Raw genomic sequence first — 18,457 nt, forward strand, 5'->3', positions numbered from 1 at the left:
TAATTGCATTGATGCTACTTTAAATAAAAGTCAACCTGTACATGTTAAGCAACATTCACCAGACAACGAGGGGGAAGTTATGCCGACTAACTTGCCTCACGTGTCAGTACCTGCATCTCCCGCTCAGGAGGTGCGTGATATTGTAACGCCAAGTACATCAGGGCGGCCATTACAAATCACTCTACAAGACATGGCTAATGTTATGACTGAAGTTTTGTCTAAATTGCCAGAACTTAGAGGTAAACGAGATCACTCTGGGATGAGAACAGAGTATACTGATAATGCTAGGGCCATGTCTGATACTGCGTCACAATTTGCAGAGCATGAGGACGGAGAGCTTCATTCTGCGGGTGACGGATCTGATCCAAATAAACTGGATTCAGACATTTCAAATTTTAAGTTTAAGCTGGAAAACCTCCGTGTATTACTGGGGGAGGTGTTAGCGGCTCTGAATGATTGTAACACAGTTGCAATCCCAGAGAAAATGTGTAGGTTGGATAAATATTTTGCGGTACCGACGAGTACTGACGTTTTTCCTATACCTAAGAGACTTACTGAAATTATTACTAAGGAGTGGGATAGACCCGGTGTGCCTTTCTCATCCCCTCCTATATTCAGAAAAATGTTTCCAATAGACGCCACCACACGGGACTTATGGCAAACGGTCCCTAAGGTGGAGGGAGCAGTTTCTACTTTAGCTAAGCGTACCACTATCCCGGTGGAGGATAGCTGTGCCTTTTCAGATCCAATGGATAAAAAGTTAGAGGGTTACCTTAAGAAAATGTTTGTTCAACAAGGTTTTATATTACAACCCCTTGCATGCATTGCGCCTGTCACAGCTGCGGCAGCATTTTGGTTTGAGTCTCTGGAAGAGACCCTTGACTCAGCGACATTAGATGAGATTTCACACAAGCTTAAAACCCTTAAGCTAGCTAATTCATTTATTTCTGATGCCGTAGTACATTTAACTAAACTTACGGCTAAGAATTCCGGATTCGCCATTCAGGCACGCAGAGCGCTGTGGCTAAAATCCTGGTCAGCTGATGTAACTTCTAAATCGAAATTACTTAACATACCTTTCAAGGGGCAGACTTTATTCGGGCCCGGTTTGAAAGAAATTATCGCTGATATTACGGGAGGTAAAGGCCATGCCCTGCCTCAAGACAGAGCCAAACCCAGGGCTAGACAGTCTAATTTTCGTGCCTTTCGTAACTTCAAGGCAGGAGCAGCATCAACTTCCTCTGCTCCAAAACAGGAAGGAGCTGTTGCTCGCTACAGACAAGGCTGGAAACCTAACCAGGCCTGGAACAAGGGCAAGCAGGCCAGAAAACCTGCTGCTGCCCCTAAGACAGCATGAAGTGAGGGCCCCCGATCCGGAAACGGATCTAGTGGGGGGCAGACTCTCTCTCTTCGCCCAGGCTTGGGCAAGAGATGTCCAGGATCCCTGGGCGTTGGAGATCATATCTCAGGGATATCTTCTGGACTTCAAAGCTTCTCCTCCACAAGGGAGATTTCACCTTTCAAGGTTGTCAACAAACCAGATAAAGAAAGAGGCGTTTCTACGCTGTGTACAAGACCTTTTACTAATGGGAGTGATCCACCCAGTTCCGCGGTCGGAACACGGACAAGGGTTTTACTCAAATCTGTTTGTGGTTCCCAAAAAAGAGGGAACCTTCAGACCAATATTGGATTTAAAGATCCTAAACAAATTCCTAAGAGTTCCATCGTTCAAAATGGAAACTATTCGGACAATCTTACCCATGATCCAAAGAGGTCAGTACATGACCACAGTGGATTTAAAGGATGCTTACCTTCACATACCGATTCACAGAGAACATTACCGGTATCTAAGGTTTGCCTTCCTAGACAGGCATTACCAGTTTGTAGCTCTTCCCTTCGGGTTGGCTACGGCTCCAAGAATCTTTACAAAGGTTCTGGGCTCTCTTCTGGCGGTACTAAGACTGCGAGGAATTTCGGTAGCTCCGTACCTAGACGACATTCTGATACAAGCGTCAAGCTTCCAAACTGCCAAGTCTCATACAGAGTTAGTACTGGCATTTTTAAGGTCGCATGGGTGGAAAGTGAACGAGGAGAAGAGTTCTCTCTTACCACTCACAAGAGTTCCCTTCTTGGGGACTCTTATAGATTCTGTAGAAATGAAAATTTACCTGACAGAGGACAGGTTAACAAAGCTTCTAAATGCTTGCCGTGCCCTTCATTCCATTCAACACCCGTCAGTGGCTCAATGCATGGAGGTAATCGGCTTAATGGTAGCGGCAATGGACATAGTTCCTTTTGCGCGCCTGCACCTCAGACCGCTGCAATTGTGCATGCTAAGTCAGTGGAATGGGGATTACTCAGATTTGTCCCCTACGCTGAATCTGGATCAAGAGACCAGAGATTCTCTTCTATGGTGGCTTTCTCGGCCACATCTGTCCAGGGGGATGCCCTTCAGCAGGCCAGACTGGACAATTGTAACTACAGACGCCAGCCTACTAGGTTGGGGCGCTGTCTGGAATTCCCTGAAGGCTCAGGGATCATGGACTCAAGAGGAGAGTCTCCTTCCAATAAACATTCTGGAATTGAGAGCAGTTCTCAATGCCCTTCTGGCTTGGCCTCAGTTAGCAACTCTGAGGTTCATCAGGTTTCAGTCGGACAACATCACGACTGTGGCTTACATCAACCATCAGGGAGGGACAAGGAGTTCCTTAGCGATGATGGAAGTATCAAAGATAATTCGCTGGGCAGAGTCTCACTCTTGCCACCTGTCAGCGATCCACATCCCAGGAGTGGAGAACTGGGAGGCGGATTTCCTAAGTCGCCAGACTTTTCATCCGGGGGAGTGGGAACTTCATCCGGAGGTCTTTGCCCAAATACTTCGACGTTGGGGCAAACCAGATATGGATCTCATGGCGTCTCGCCAGAACGCCAAGCTTCCTCGTTACGGGTCCAGGTCCAGGGACCCGGGAGCGGTCCTGATAGATGCCTTGACAGCACCTTGGACCTTCAGGATGGCTTATGTGTTTCCACCCTTCCCGATGCTTCCTCGTTTGATTGCCAGGATCAAACAGGAGAAAGTATCGGTGATTCTAATAGCGCCTGCGTGGCCACGCAGGACCTGGTATGCAGATCTAGTGGACATGTCATCCTGTCCACCTTGGTCTCTGCCTCTGAGATAGGACCTTCTAATTCAGGGTCCTTTCAAACATCAAAATCTAATTTCTCTGAAGCTGACTGCATGGAAATTGAACGCTTAATTTTATCAAAGCGTGGATTTTCAGAGCCAGTAATTGATACCTTAATACAGGCTAGGAAACCTGTTACCAGGAAAATTTACCATAAGATATGGCGTAAATACTTACACTGGTGCGAATCCAAGAGTTACTCATGGAGTAAGGTTAGGATTCCTAGGATATTGTCTTTTCTACAAGAAGGTTTAGAAAAGGGTTTATCTGCAAGTTCTTTAAAGGGACAGATCTCAGCTCTGTCCATACTTTTACACAAACGTCTGTCAGAAGTTCCAGACGTTCAGGCTTTTTGTCAGGCTTTGGCTAGAATTAAGCCTGTGTTTAAGACTGTAGCTCGACCGTGGAGCTTAAACTTAGTTCTTAACGTTTTACAGGGTGTTCCGTTTGAACCCCTTCATTCCATTGATATCAAGCTATTATCTTGGAAAGTTCTGTTTTTAATGGCTATTTCCTCGGCTCGTAGAGTCTCTGAGTTATCAGCCTTACATTGTGATTCTCCTTATCTGATTTTTCATTCAGATAAGGTAGTTCTGCGTACTAAACCTGGGTTCTTACCTAAGGTAGTCACTAACAAGAATATCAATCAAGAGATTGTTGTTCCATCATTGTGTCCTAACCCTTCTTCAAAGAAGGAATGACTTCTGCACAATCTAGATGTAGTCCGTGCCCTGAAATTTTATTTACAGGCAACTAAAGATTTTCGCCAAACTTCTTCCCTGTTTGTCGTTTATTCTGGACAGAGGAGAGGTCAAAAAGCATCCGCTACCTCTCTATCTTTTTGGCTTCGTAGCATAATACGCTTAGCCTATGAGACTGCTGGACAGCAACCTCCTGAAAGGATTACAGCTCATTCTACTAGAGCTGTGGCTTCCACTTGGGCCTTTAAGAACGAGGCCTCTGTTGAACAGATCTGCAAGGCTGCAACTTGGTCTTCTCTTCATACTTTTTCCAAATTTTACAAATTTGACACTTTTGCTTCTTCGGAGGCTGTTTTTGGGAGAAAGGTTCTTCAGGCAGTGGTTCCTTCCGTATAGAGATCCTGCCTGTCCCTCCCGTCATCCGTGTACTTAGCTTTGGTATTGGTATCCCATAAGTAATGATGACCCGTGGACTGACTACACTTAACAGGAGAAAACATAATTTATGCTTACCTGATAAATTCCTTTCTCCTGTAGTGTAGTCAGTCCACGGCCCGCCCTGTTTTTTATGTCAGGTCTAAATTTTTAAATTATACTCCAGTCACCACTGCACCCTATAGTTTCTCCTTTCTCGTTTGGTTCTCGGTCGAATGACTGGGTGTGACGTAGAGGGGAGGAGCTATATAGCAGCTCTGCTTGGGTGATCCTCTTGCACTTCCTGTTGGGGAGGAGTTAATATCCCATAAGTAATGATGACCCGTGGCCTGACTACACTACAGGAGAAAGGAATTTATCAGGTAAGCATAAATTATGTTTTTTACAGAAAGGGTGGTGAATCCATGGAAAAAACTTCCAATTGAGGTGGTAAACACAGCGACTGTAAAGGAATTCAAAAATGCCTGGGCCATGCATAAGGCTAACCTAAGGAAAAAGTGACATGTAATATGGGTAGACTTGATGGGCCTTTTTAGTTCTTATCTACCATCAAATTCTATGTTTCTATGTAAAAGACTACCATTAGTGCTTAACGCTGAATAATTTAAGAAAATGCTTTTATATATAACTGTGATGATAAGTGGGCTTTCATGGAAAAAAAATCTGGTGTTGAACTGTTAACACATTTTCTTCACTTGATGACAAAATAATCACGTTTATTGGAGCAATTAAGTTGGCTGAAATGTTGAATATACATTGGCAGTTACAACATACGCTAACCTTTTTAAGTATATACATTTAGTATGGTTTTTCAGATCGATAACCCCTTCACTGCAAACTTAAGCATGTCATTGTAATTTCTCTTAGATTGTGGACGACGTCCCGCAGCCCGCATGAGCAAAAGAATACTTGGTGGGAGGACCAGTCGCCCAGGACGTTGGCCATGGCAGTGCTCTTTGCAGAGTGACCCAAGCGGACATATCTGCGGATGTGTTCTTATTGGAAAAAAATGGGTGCTGACAGTAGCACACTGCTTTGAGGGGTAAGCAGATGTACTATTGCTTCTGTTGTTACAAATGTTCCTAACTTGATTTGAAATGGTCGATTTGTTTGCTTGCAATTAAATGTTTTTTCTTTTAAAATTTTCCTTTTTTTTCTTTTTTGCTAATGTGACTTTAGCAGTTAAAGGTAAAGTGTACTGGGATTTTTTTTCTCTCCTTTAATGTGTTCCCAGTGATCCATTTTACCTACTGGAGAGTATGACATTGTTTACAGATAGTTCATTTACTTTGATTTTGTCATTGTAATAGCTGCTTTTGCCTGTTGCACCCCACCTATATTAAAAATGTAAATACTTAAGTAACGGTTATATAAAACAATGTAAACAAGAAGGTTTAAAAAAAACAAAAAAATCATACTCCCAGTGGGGGGTTTGACAGAGAAATACAAAAAATGGTCATTTCCATTGCTCTCAATTGTATATATTGAGATAACAATGATTTTGTGTAAAAATAGAGAGGTAAGCTAACGAGGTGTGCTCGCTCCACAAGCTGAGCCCGTTTCATTGGGTTGTGGTTTCTATTAACAGAAACAGATATTTCATATACAAAAATTAGAAACACATTAAGGGAAACCAGTTTTACAATACATTGTCCCTTTAAGTGAAGAATCACATAACACTCCACAAGGGCATTTAACATTTTTTTTGTCTGTTTTATATTGTAGGTGTTGTATTGTGGGTGTTCCTGTACTTAGATAATAAACACACTTTTTGTTTCTATGCCTGTATGAGGATTGTTACTGTCCACTAAAAAGGTAATATATGGGGGGGTCTGGGTCTGGGCAGTGGCCATTTTAGGTCTCAATATAAGAAGCTCCTGGATTGAACCAGATAATCTGCTGATTGCCACTGGAAATTGACAGCAAACAGCTTGCTGTTTGTTTGATCACAAAGCCCTGATCCAGACCATCAAGGCTTTTTTTGTGAGATCTCAGCACCTCCCACTGTAACCAGTGTTGTGCAGTCACGTTGGACTGCTGTCTTTTCTGTTGTTTCAGTGACAGAACCTGTCACAGATGGGTTAAATTAATCCCAACCACTGTCACCAGTTTGCAACACACAGCATTAACTAAACCCACCTGTGATGGTCAATTTACCACAAGGAAGTGCTAAATATCTGTCACTGGCTTGCCACAGGCAAGACTACATGCTGAGATGTGACAACTAGGATAATACAGGCATGATGTTAACAGCACAGGGTCTTCAGGTGCCTTGTTCCAAATCTATACCTGGGAATAAGGGCCAACTCACTCCCAAAATCCTGCCTACACTTTCCCAAAAATAAGTATTTGCCTCCATAACCCAAAAACATACTATGCAGGGCTTTTTGAGCTACCCTTAAATTACACTAGGACACAAATACAGATCTGATTACATTTACATACATATATGTGTTTTATATTGTTTTTATTAATGTTTCATATTACATTCACAGAAATGAGCAAGAACATACATAAAAGTTATAAGTACAGACTATAGAGATAAATACGAAAAGAAGAAAAAAAGTGATTCGGCTTTTGGGTAACATATCCCTTTTAGAGTGGTAACTGCTGCATTTAGCATATAAAATGTGTGTTTCTCCAACATAGTTGTGTCCGGTCCACGGCATCATCCTTACTTGTGGGATATTCTCTTCCCCAACAGGAAATGGCAAAGAGCCCAGCAAAGCTGGTCATATGATCCCTCCTAGGCTCCGCCTACCCCAGTCATTCTCTTTGCCGTTGCACAGGCAACATCTCCACGGAGATGGCTAAGAGTTTTTTGGTGTTTAAATGTAGTTTTTATTCTTCAATCAAGTGTTTGTTATTTTAAAATAGTGCTGGTATGTACTATTTACTCTGAAACAGAAAAGAGAAGAAGATTTCTGTTTGTAAGAGGAAGATGATTTTAGCAAACGTTACTAAAATCGATTTGTTACAGAAGCATTAGTTATTTTGTTGTGAAGAAACTTATTTCCCAGCAGCAATGCCTGAACCAGCCAAGCCAGCGCCTAAGAAGGGCTCCAAGAAAACTGTAACAAGTATCATTTCATAAAGGGTTAACTCTGTTCAGTTTTGAGAAAACTATTTTCTGAGGCAGGTTTCCTAGCATATTGTGTACTGTAATTAAGTTTGTGATAAGCATTCACTGCTAGGTGATAAGAAGGACTCAATTGTTTTCTTGTGTGTACTTGTTATCTGCGGTGGCCTGTCCAAGGGCTTTGTCTAAATGTGTGATGGGGGATTTTATGCTTCCCCCCCTGGGAGTGCCCTGTGTGCATGTAACCTAAATAAAAAAGCAGGCTGGGCATCCCAGTCCTCAGTTCTTGGTTGTCCCTCAATCGCAGCGTTGACTCGTTTTTGTGGGCAGAAGGGTATCCTAGCTGTACTACAGCTAAGGGGGATTATTCTACATTTGCGAGACTCATATAGAATACTATGGAAAGCAGTTTCTCCCCTCTTCAGCAATAGGAATCCAGGCTACTAAGCGGTCCATCTCTCAGTGAGACTAAGGGTAACCGTAACATTTAGCGGTCCATCTCTCAGCGAGACTAAGGGTAACCGTAACACGATTGCTGTTTCCACACAGGACTGTTGAGATGAAGTAACTTCAGTTGGGGGAAGCAGTTGGCAGACTTTTCTGCCTGAGGTATGACTGGCCACATTTCTAACACGACTTGGTAATGCTGGAAGGCTGTCATTTTCCCTATGGGGACCGGTAAGCCATTTTCTTAGATTAAGTAAAAGAATAAAGGCTTTATAAGGGCTTAAAAAACTGGTAGACATTTTTCTGGGCTAAAACGATTACTTTGCTAAGCATATTTGACAGATTATAGCTCTTTATAGTTATTATAATCTTGGGGATTGTTGTTAAAAAAACGGCAGGCACTGTATGGACACCTTTTTCAGATGGGGGCCTTCTCTAGTCATAGGCAGAGCCTCATTTTCGCGCCACTAATGCGCAGTTGTTTTTGGAAGGCAAGGCATGCAGATGCATGTGTGAGGAGCTAAGATCCACTGAAAAAGCTTATAGAAGGCGTCATTTGGTATCGTATTCCCCTCTGGGCTTGGTTGGGTCTCAGCAAAGCAGATTCCTGGGACTGTATAGGGGTTAAAGCTTTCAAATTTGGTGTGCAATACTTTTAAGGCTTTAAGACACTGTGGTGAAATTTTGGTGAATTTTGAACAATTGCTTCATACTTTTTCGCATATTCAGTAATAAAGTGTATTCTGTTTAAAATTTAAAGTGACAGTAACGGTTTTATTTTAAAACGTTTTTTGTGCTTTGTTGACAAGTTTAAGCCTGTTTAACATGTCTGAACCATCAGATAAACGATGTTCTATATGTATGAAAGCCAATGTGTCTCCCCATTTAAATATATGTGATAATTGTGATATGGTGTCCAAACAAAGTAGGGACAATGATGCAACAGATAATAATAGTGCCCAAGATGATTCTTCAGATGAGGGGAGTAAGCATGGTACTGCATCACCCCCTTCTGTGTCTACACCAGTTTTGCCCACACAAGAGGCCCCTAGTACATCTAGTGCGCCAATACTTATTACTATGCAACAATTAACGGCTGTTATGGATAATTCTATTGCAAATATTTTATCTAAAATGCCTACTTATCAAAGAAAGCGCGATTGCTCTGTTTTAAACACTGAAGAGCAAGAGGACGCTGATGATAACGTTTCTGACATACCCTCTCACCAATCTGAAGGGGCCAGGAGGGAGGTTTTGTCTGAGGGAGAAATTTCAGATTCAGGAAAAATTTCTCAACAAGCTGAACCTGATGTTGTAACATTTAAATTTAAATTAGAACATCTCCGCGCACTGCTTAAGGAGGTATTATCTACTCTGGATGATTGTGACAATTTGGTCATTCCAGAGAAATTATGTAAGATGGACAAGTTCCTAGAGGTTCCGGTGCCCCCCGATGTTTTTCCTATACCCAAGCGGGTGGCGGACATAGTAAACAAGGAATGGGAAAGGCCCGGCATACCTTTTGTTCCTCCCCCTATATTTAAGAAATTATTTCCTATAGTCGACCCCAGAAAGGACTTATGGCAGACAGTCCCTAAGGTCGAGGGGGCGGTCTCTACTCTAAACAAACGCACTACTATTCCCATAGAAGATAGTTGTGCTTTTAAAGATCCTATGGATAAAAAATTAGAGGGTTTGCTTAAAAGAATGTTTGTTCAGCAAGGTTACCTTCTTCAACCAATTTCATGCATTGTTCCTGTCACTACGGCAGCGTGTTTCTGGTTCGAAGAACTAGAAAAGTCGCTCAATAAAGAATCTTCGTATGAGGAGGTTATGGACAGAGTTCATGCACTTAAATTGGCTAACTCTTTTATTCTAGATGCCGCTTTGCAATTAGCGAGATTAGCGGCGAAAAATTCAGGGTTTGCTATCGTGGCGCGCAGAGCGCTCTGGCTAAAGTCTTGGTCAGCGGATGTGTCTTCCAAGACAAAATTGCTTAACATCCCTTTCAAGGGCAAAACACTGTTTGGTCCTGATTTGAAAGAGATTATTTCAGACATCACCGGAGGAAAGGGCCACGCCCTTCCTCAGGATAGGTCTTTTAAGGCTAGAAATAAGCCTAATTTTCGTCCCTTTCGCAGAAACGGACCAGCCTCTACTTCTACATCCTCTAAGCAAGAGGGTAATACTTCTCAACCCAAACCAGCCTGGAGACCGATGCAAGGCTGGAACAAGGGTAAGCAGGCCAAGAAGCCTGCCACTGCTACCAAAACAGCATGAACGGATGGCCCCCGATCCGGGACCGGATCTGGTGGGGGGCAGACTTTCTCTCTTTGCTCAGGCCTGGGCAAGAGATGTTCAGGATCCTTGGGCACTAGAAATAGTTTCTCAAGGTTATCTCCTGGAATTCAAGGAACTACCCCCAAGGGGAAGGTTCCACAGGTCTCAATTATCTTCAAACCAAATAAAAAGACAGGCATTCTTACATTGTGTAGAAGACCTGTTAAAGATGGGAGTAATTCATCCAGTTCCAATAAGAGAACAAGGGATGGGGTTTTACTCCAACCTGTTCATAGTTCCCAAAAAAGAGGGAACATTCAGACCAATTCTAGATCTCAAGATCCTAAACAAATTTCTCAGGGTTCCATCGTTCAAAATGGAAACCATTCGAACGATCCTTCCTACCATCCAGGAAGGTCAATTTATGACCACGATGGATTTAAAGGATGCGTACCTCCATATTCCTATCCACAAGGAACATCATCAGTTCCTAAGGTTCGCTTTTCTGGACAAGCATTACCAGTTTGTGGCACTTCCATTCGGATTAGCCACTGCTCCGAGAATTTTCACAAAGGTACTAGGGTCCCTTCTAGCGGTTCTAAGACCAAGGGGCATTGCAGTAGTACCGTACTTGGACGACATCCTGATTCAAGCGTCGTCTCTGTCAAAAGCAAAGGCTCATACGGACATCGTCCTAGCCTTTCTCAGATCTCACGGATGGAAAGTGAACATAGAAAAAAGTTCTCTTTCCCCGTCAACAAGAGTTCCCTTCTTGGGAACAATAATAGACTCCTTAGAAATGAGGATTTTTCTGACAGAGGTCAGAAAATCAAAACTTCTAAGCTCTTGTCAAGTTCTTCATTCTGTTCTTCGTCCTTCCATAGCACAGTGCATGGAAGTAATAGGATTGATGGTTGCAGCAATGGACATAGTTCCTTTTGCACGAATTCATCTAAGACCATTACAACTGTGCATGCTCAGACAGTGGAATGGGGATTATACAGACTCGTCTCCGACGATTCAAGTAGATCAAAGGACCAGAGATTCACTCCGTTGGTGGCTAATCCTGGACAACCTGTCACAGGGAATGAGCTTCCGCAGACCAGAGTGGGTCATTGTCACGACCGACGCCAGTCTGGTGGGCTGGGGCGCGGTCTGGGAACCCCTGAAAGCTCAGGGTCTATGGTCTCGGGAAGAATCTCTTCTCCCGATAAACATTCTGGAACTGAGAGCGATATTCAATGCTCTCAAAGCTTGGCCTCATCTAGCAAAGGCCAAATTCATAAGGTTTCAATCAGACAACATGACGACAGTTGCATATATCAACCATCAGGGGGGAACAAGGAGTTCCCTGGCGATGGAGGAAGTGACCAAGATAATTCAATGGGCGGAGGATCACTCCTGCCACTTGTCTGCAATCCACAACCCAGGAGTGGAAAATTGGGAAGCGGATTTTCTGAGTCGTCAGACATTCCATCCGGGGGAGTGGGAACTCCACCCGGAAATCTTTGCCCAAATAACTCAATTATGGGGCATTCCAGACATGGATCTGATGGCGTCTCGTCAGAACATCAAGGTTCCTTGTTACGAGTCCAGATCCAGGGATCCCAAGGCGACTCTAGTAGATGCACTAGTAGCACCTTGGACCTTCAACCTAGCTTATGTTTTCCCACCGTTTCCTCTCATTTCCAGGCTGGTAGCCAGGATCAACCAGGAGAGGGCTTCGGTGATCTTGATAGCTCCTGCGTGGCCACGCAGGACTTGGTCTGCAGACCTGGTGAATATGTCATCGGCTCCACCATGGAAGCTACCTTTGAGTCAGGACCTTCTTGTTCAAGGTCCATTCGAACATCCGAATCTGGTTTCTCTCCAACTGACTGCTTGGAGATTGAACGCTTGATTTTATCAAAGCGTGGGTTTTCAGATTCTGTAATAGATACTCTGATTCAGGCTAGAAAGCCTGTAACTAGAAAAATTTACCATAAGATATGGAAAAAATATATCTGTTGGTGTGAATCTAAAGGATTCCCATGGAACAAGATAAAAATTCCTAGGATTTTATCCTTTCTACAAGAGGGTTTGGAGAAGGGATTATCTGCAAGTTCCCTGAAGGGACAGATTTCTGCGTTATCTGTTTTACTTCACAAAAGGCTGGCAGCTGTGCCAGACGTTCAAGCGTTTGTTCAGGCTCTGGTTAGAATCAAGCCTGTTTACAGACCTTTGACTCCTCCCTGGAGTCTTAATCTAGTTCTTTCAGTTCTTCAAGGGGTTCCGTTTGAACCCTTACATTCCGTAGATATTAAGTTATTATCTTGGAAAGTTTTGTTTTTGGTTGCAATTTCTTCTGCTAGAAGAGTTTCTGAGTTATCTGCTCTGCAGTGTTCTCCGCCCTATCTGGTGTTCCATGCAGATAAGGTGGTTTTGCGTACTAAGCCTGGTTTTCTTCCGAAAGTTGTTTCCAACAAGAATATTAACCAGGAGATAGTTGTACCTTCTTTGTGCCCGAATCCAGTTTCAAAGAAGGAACGTTTGTTACACAATTTGGACGTAGTCCGTGCTCTAAAGTTCTATTTAGAGGCCACTAAAGATTTCAGACAAACTTCTTCTTTGTTTTTTGTTTATTCTGGTAAAAGGAGAGGTCAAAAAGCAACTTCTACCTCTCTTTCTTTTTGGCTTAAAAGCATTATCCGTTTGGCTTATGAGACTGCCGGACGGCAGCCTCCTGAAAAAATCACAGCTCACTCCACTAGGGCTGTGGCTTCCACATGGGCCTTCAAGAACGAGGCTTCTGTTGACCAGATATGTAAGGCAGCGACTTGGTCTTCACTGCACACTTTTTCCAAATTTTACAAATTTGATACTTTTGCTTCTTCAGAGGCTATTTTTGGGAGAAAGGTTTTGCAAGCCGTGGTGCCTTCCATTTAGGTGACCTGATTTGCTCCCTCCCTTCATCCGTGTCCTAAAGCTTTGGTATTGGTTCCCACAAGTAAGGATGACGCCGTGGACCGGACACACCTATGTTGGAGAAAACAGAATTTATGCTTACCTGATAAATTACTTTCTCCAACGGTGTGTCCGGTCCACGGCCCGCCCTGGTTTTTTTAATCAGGTCTGATGAATTATTTTCTCTAACTACAGTCACCACGGTATCATATGGTTTCTCCTATGCATATTTCCTCCTGTACGTCGGTCGAATGACTGGGGTAGGCGGAGCCTAGGAGGGATCATATGACCAGCTTTGCTGGGCTCTTTGGCATTTCCTGTTGGGGAAGAGAATATCCCACAAGTAAGGATGACGCCGTGGACCGGACACACCGTTGGAGAAAGTAATTTATCAGGTAAGCATAAATTCTGTTTTTTTTGTTTGTTTTCCATCTTAATGGGAGGAGAGCCCACTGCTTCATTCATTACTTGTGGGAATTAAGAACCTGGCCACCAGGAGGAGGAAAAGACACCCCAGCCAAAGGCTTAAATACCTCCCCCAATATACCTCCCCTACTCCCCTCATCCCCCAGTCATTTTTTGCCTTTCGTCACAGTGAGACAGCGGGACACAAGCCTCCTCTGAGGATTACGGCTCATTCAACTAGAGCTGTGGCCCCTTCTTGGGCCTTTAAGAACAAGGCTTCTATAGATCAGATTTGTAAGGCGGCCACTTGGTCTTCCTTACATACTTTTGCAAAATGTTATAAATTTGATGTTTTTGCTTTGGCAGAAGCAGCTTTTGGGAGAAAGGTTCTGCAGGCTCTTGTGCCCTCAGTATAGAGTCTGCCTCCTTTTACCCTCCCATTTTTTTCATTCAGTGTCCTATAAAGCTTGGGTATTTGTTCCCACAAGTAATTAATGAAGCAGTGGACTCTTCTCCCATTAAGATGGAAAACATAAATTATGCTTACCTGATAATTTAGTTTCCATCTATGGGAGGAGAGTCCACTGCACCCGCCCGTTTCTCCGGTGGGCGGACCTAAATTTATTAATAATCTTCTGGCACCATTTATACCCTGATATTTCTCCTACTGTTCCTTGTTCCCTTGGCAGAATGACTGGGGGATGAGGGGAGTGGGGGAAGTATTTAAGCCTTTGGCTGGGGTGCCTTTGCCTCCTCCTGGTGGCCAGGTTCCTAATTCCCACAAGTAATGAATGAAGCAGTGGACTCTCCTCCCACAGATGGAAATGAAATTATCAGGTAAGCATAATTTATGTTTTTCATATCTTTTATGTCCCTTTAACTTTTCCAAGTATTTTTTCAACATATTTCACTTTATATTCAAGGTTTTGAAAATTATTTTATTTATAAATTGACTTCATATCTTTATATTTATGTCCTTTTCTTAGGAGAGAAAATGCTGCCGTGTGGAAGGTTGTATTTGGTATCAACAACTTGGATCACCCATCTGATTTCATGCAGACACGTCTAGTGAAGACAATAATCCTGCACCCACGCTACAATAGAGCAGTGGTGGATTATGATATTAGCATTGTGCAACTGAATGAAGATATTATTGAAACAAGCTACGTAAGACCTGTTTGCCTCCCTATGAAAGACCAAGTAGCTGAGCCCGATACATATTGTTACATTACAGGCTGGGGGCACATGGGTAACAAAAGTAAGTACAATTCAAATGATGTAAAACTGTTCATGAAAGTGACACCGACATATGAACTAAAATATCTGTTTAGTGAGTTAATTGTAATGGTAAAGTACACCTTAGACAATGGATATAAAGTCAAACAAATGTCAAGTTATTATTTACTTGTTTATTTCACAGCAAATTGTTGTAGCAAAAATCTAAATGATTACATTATATTGAAATTACTTTGTTTATCCAAATGTCAGTATATGGCCAGGTTATAATCTAATATATTTAATAATTATTCTTTAAAACAAACTCCCAATAAAATGCATATACAAAACAATAAAATTAATGTAAATTCCTAAATTCTTTATATTAGTTAAAATTTATAGACACATTGAATTATATTTATAGAAAACCAGATATGAATCAAACTATACATGTTTAAACTGTTATAATATGCTATACAAAGTTCATAAATTTACCTTATTCACAATAATCTCCCAGATCAGAGTTGCATTTAAATATCACAATGCAATATCACAGTATGGGTCACTAACTTCCATACAAATATACTTAAGCTATTTGGCCCACAAATGATTTTATACAACTCTAATTAAAACACCAGTAGTTATATATATTCTTACTGTAAACAGTCAGTTTATATGCCAATTTATCTAAGCTGAAATAAATTCTTGATTATCTACAATTAAGGAAGTTCTAAAATATAATATAGTTTAACTTAATGCACACCAGAAAGATTTACTTACAATAATGGGCCTGACTTAGAAATATGCAATACAAAGTACCTTTGTTTAGGAAATAAATTATTTAACAATAGTAACTAGTTAAGACTACACAGGATTATGAATGCAAGCTAAAATACAAAGTGCTCTTTTTAAAATCTATTTTAAAAAAGATTTTTTTTTAGTTTGATTATAGCAATAATTAATGTATTTGCTTTAAAATATCAAATTATATACTTGACAATTTCTTATACTTTACCAGATCACCAGTTTAATAATTCAGTTAATATCCAAATATGTCTATTGTCATATGTCTTAGAGGAATTATGCACATTTGTAAGAGAATTAATCTTGATAGTCTCTTATCCACAAAGAGTTTCCCAACGTATATGTCTTACAGAAAACTGTGTTCGCACACTGGTCTCTCTTATAAGCAAAATGGCAGCAAGCAGGATTGCAACAATTACCAACCAAAATATTTCCACCAAGATCCTTCTCTCTCTGTGCAAGGAGTTTTTGTCTTAGACAAGACTCCTCCTCATTTCTTAATCATTCAATAGATTTGGGTATGCACTTTTCTCTGATTGGCTACTGGGAAATTTAATTTTCAACAGCCAAATGCCTTTTGGCTGTAATACTGGATTTAGGCTATTGGGGGCAGCAAAGACAAACAGTTTAATTTTTAACATTGCTAACAGTAAACTATATCATGTAATATGTATATTTATGTAATCTGATGATATTTATAAACTATGTGATCAGCATATATATCCCATTTAATTCATTTGAAAATGTACAATTTGAGATCAAACACCAGTATTATCAATTCTATGTTAAAATAGAAAATATTTATATAGACTTCCTATACACCATATGATATGACTTAGGTCACCCCTTGCAGGCAATCCTGTATCAGCATCTATTAGCCCCATCTGGAAGAGAGAAAAACAAAACAAAAACATGTTATATATTTCAAAAATGGGATTATTACAATTGTAATTTAATCTATTACAAATCTGAATTGCATTTCCCATATCCATATATAGATATTATTACAGTCTGAGAATCAATTATACTTTAAATTTAAATACAAGTTGTATTTTAAACTGAATTTGAGCTACAATACAATGCAGTACAATACAATTTGAGATACAATACGTGTTTCTTGGCTAAATTTTCATCTACACGTATGTCTGAGCTTTGTGTATTCAAAGCTCAGCAGGTATAATCAACCTTTGCATCTAATTAGGCTTCAAAAGAAATCCAGTGACCCATGGTGTTAAATTATCACATGTCTGTTGGCATATGCTTCTCTCAGATCAGAAAGAAATGGTGAGAAATCTTCAAAGGGCTGTTTGTGATTGAATAATTGTATAATTTAGCATCTTGAGTGGGGAGGGGAGGAAAAGTTCCAGCTGAATCCTGATGCAATCAGCAAGGTCTCTCATGTCTGAACCTCAGACCTGCAACCAACAGAATCCACCCAGCAAATGGTATTAAGCATGCTCAACCCTGATATTTTATCGATTGCATACAGATACATATCTTATTATTTAGATATGTACTATCCACTGACATTTACAGATACCCTGACACAAAATATAAAAAATGCCTACATAGAAAAAATAATATGGTTATTTCCCTAAAATACATGTAACAGTAATTCATATGATTTTTCTAAGCTTGCATGTTATGGTTTCTTTCAGTGCCGTTTAAGTTGCAAGAAGGGGAAGTGCGGATTATTTCCTTGGAGCGTTGCCAGACGTATTTTGACATAAAAACTATAACATCTAGGATGCTATGTGCAGGATATGAATCTGGAACCATAGATTCATGCATGGTAAGATGCTCTGCTAACCTAGGGTTTTATTAGTTTGTATCATTCTTGAGGCAGTAACTGGAGATGCTTAAAGGGACATTGTACACTAGATTTTTCTTTGCATAAATGTTTTGTTGATTATCAATTTATATAGCCCATTTTTGTAACAATGTATAGTTTTGCTTATTTTTTAAGAACATCGTGCTGATTTCCAGACTCCTAACTAAGCCCCACAGTGCCAGAAGTATACACGCGCTTAGAGAGACTCCTGCTGGCTGCTGTTTATGTTATCTGTATTTTCATATGGGGGGAGGGGGATTGTCTGCTCTTCTTGTTTTCCCAACCCCTTTCAGTGGGTGCCCCAGCCTAACCTCATCAACAATGCTGAACTGGGAGCTTCTAAGTAAGTTTTTAAACGGTTTTATTCTGGATTTTTTTATCAGTATCTGTGCATATTATTCTTTATAGTATTGTCTATTACATCCAGTTATATGAAAATTGGTGTATACTGTCCCTTTAAATATTGACAGGTAATCTCATTGGGAGAAAAAGCATTTTATAGGTTTATTTAACATTTATCCCTAGCTTAATGTGTTTCAAAAAGCTGCTCGTAATTACAAAAGCATGGAACTCTGGACCTTGCTATCATTTAAGAATTTAAAAAGGCTACTGAATATTTTATAATGATATGGTTAGATACTATGGCACAAAGTCATTAACATGCTAACTGAACTGGTATCACTTAATCAGTTTTCTAGATTAACTGGAACAATAAAACAATGTAAACTTAATGCAAAAATATTCTTGCCAAGACACCATGTTTTCAATACTAAGTCACTTCTTCTGCTCCTGCTCTGTGAACATGGAACATTGAAGATACATTAATGCAGTGTATAAGAGTAGGCCCTTGAGGAATAATAAAACATGGAATCAATGATGTCAGTGTTATTCATTCAGCTTTACATTGTTGTTCATGCAGAAACATATTGATATTAATTTAAAAATATTTTCTTGTCATACCTATGACAGGTAATATGTTACAACCAACAACAAAAAAACAATGGAGATTCTATAGTAAAATAACTAAGGAAATATGTTAGACTGAAAATCCCAATAATTAGTAGACATGTGTAATTCGTTTGGGCCGAATTTTTGCTGATTCAGAGATTCGGATGAATCTGAATTTCTGAAT

General features: G+C 40.7%; 1 protein-coding gene across 1 annotated transcript in view; it reads left to right on the forward strand.

Moving 5' to 3' along the window:
• The window catches only part of CORIN (corin, serine peptidase), a 720,658-nt gene that overhangs the window by 691,573 nt on the left and 10,628 nt on the right, over positions 1–18,457 (forward strand). Inside the window, exons 19-21 of the mRNA XM_053703991.1 lie at positions 5,189–5,363; positions 14,462–14,733; positions 17,153–17,286. Coding sequence (XP_053559966.1) covers positions 5,189–5,363; positions 14,462–14,733; positions 17,153–17,286 — 581 coding nt within the window. The remainder of the gene's footprint in view (positions 1–5,188; positions 5,364–14,461; positions 14,734–17,152; positions 17,287–18,457) is intronic.

This window comes from Bombina bombina, chromosome 2 (genome assembly GCF_027579735.1).
Source record: "Bombina bombina isolate aBomBom1 chromosome 2, aBomBom1.pri, whole genome shotgun sequence".
Lineage (NCBI taxonomy): Eukaryota > Metazoa > Chordata > Amphibia > Anura > Bombinatoridae > Bombina > Bombina bombina.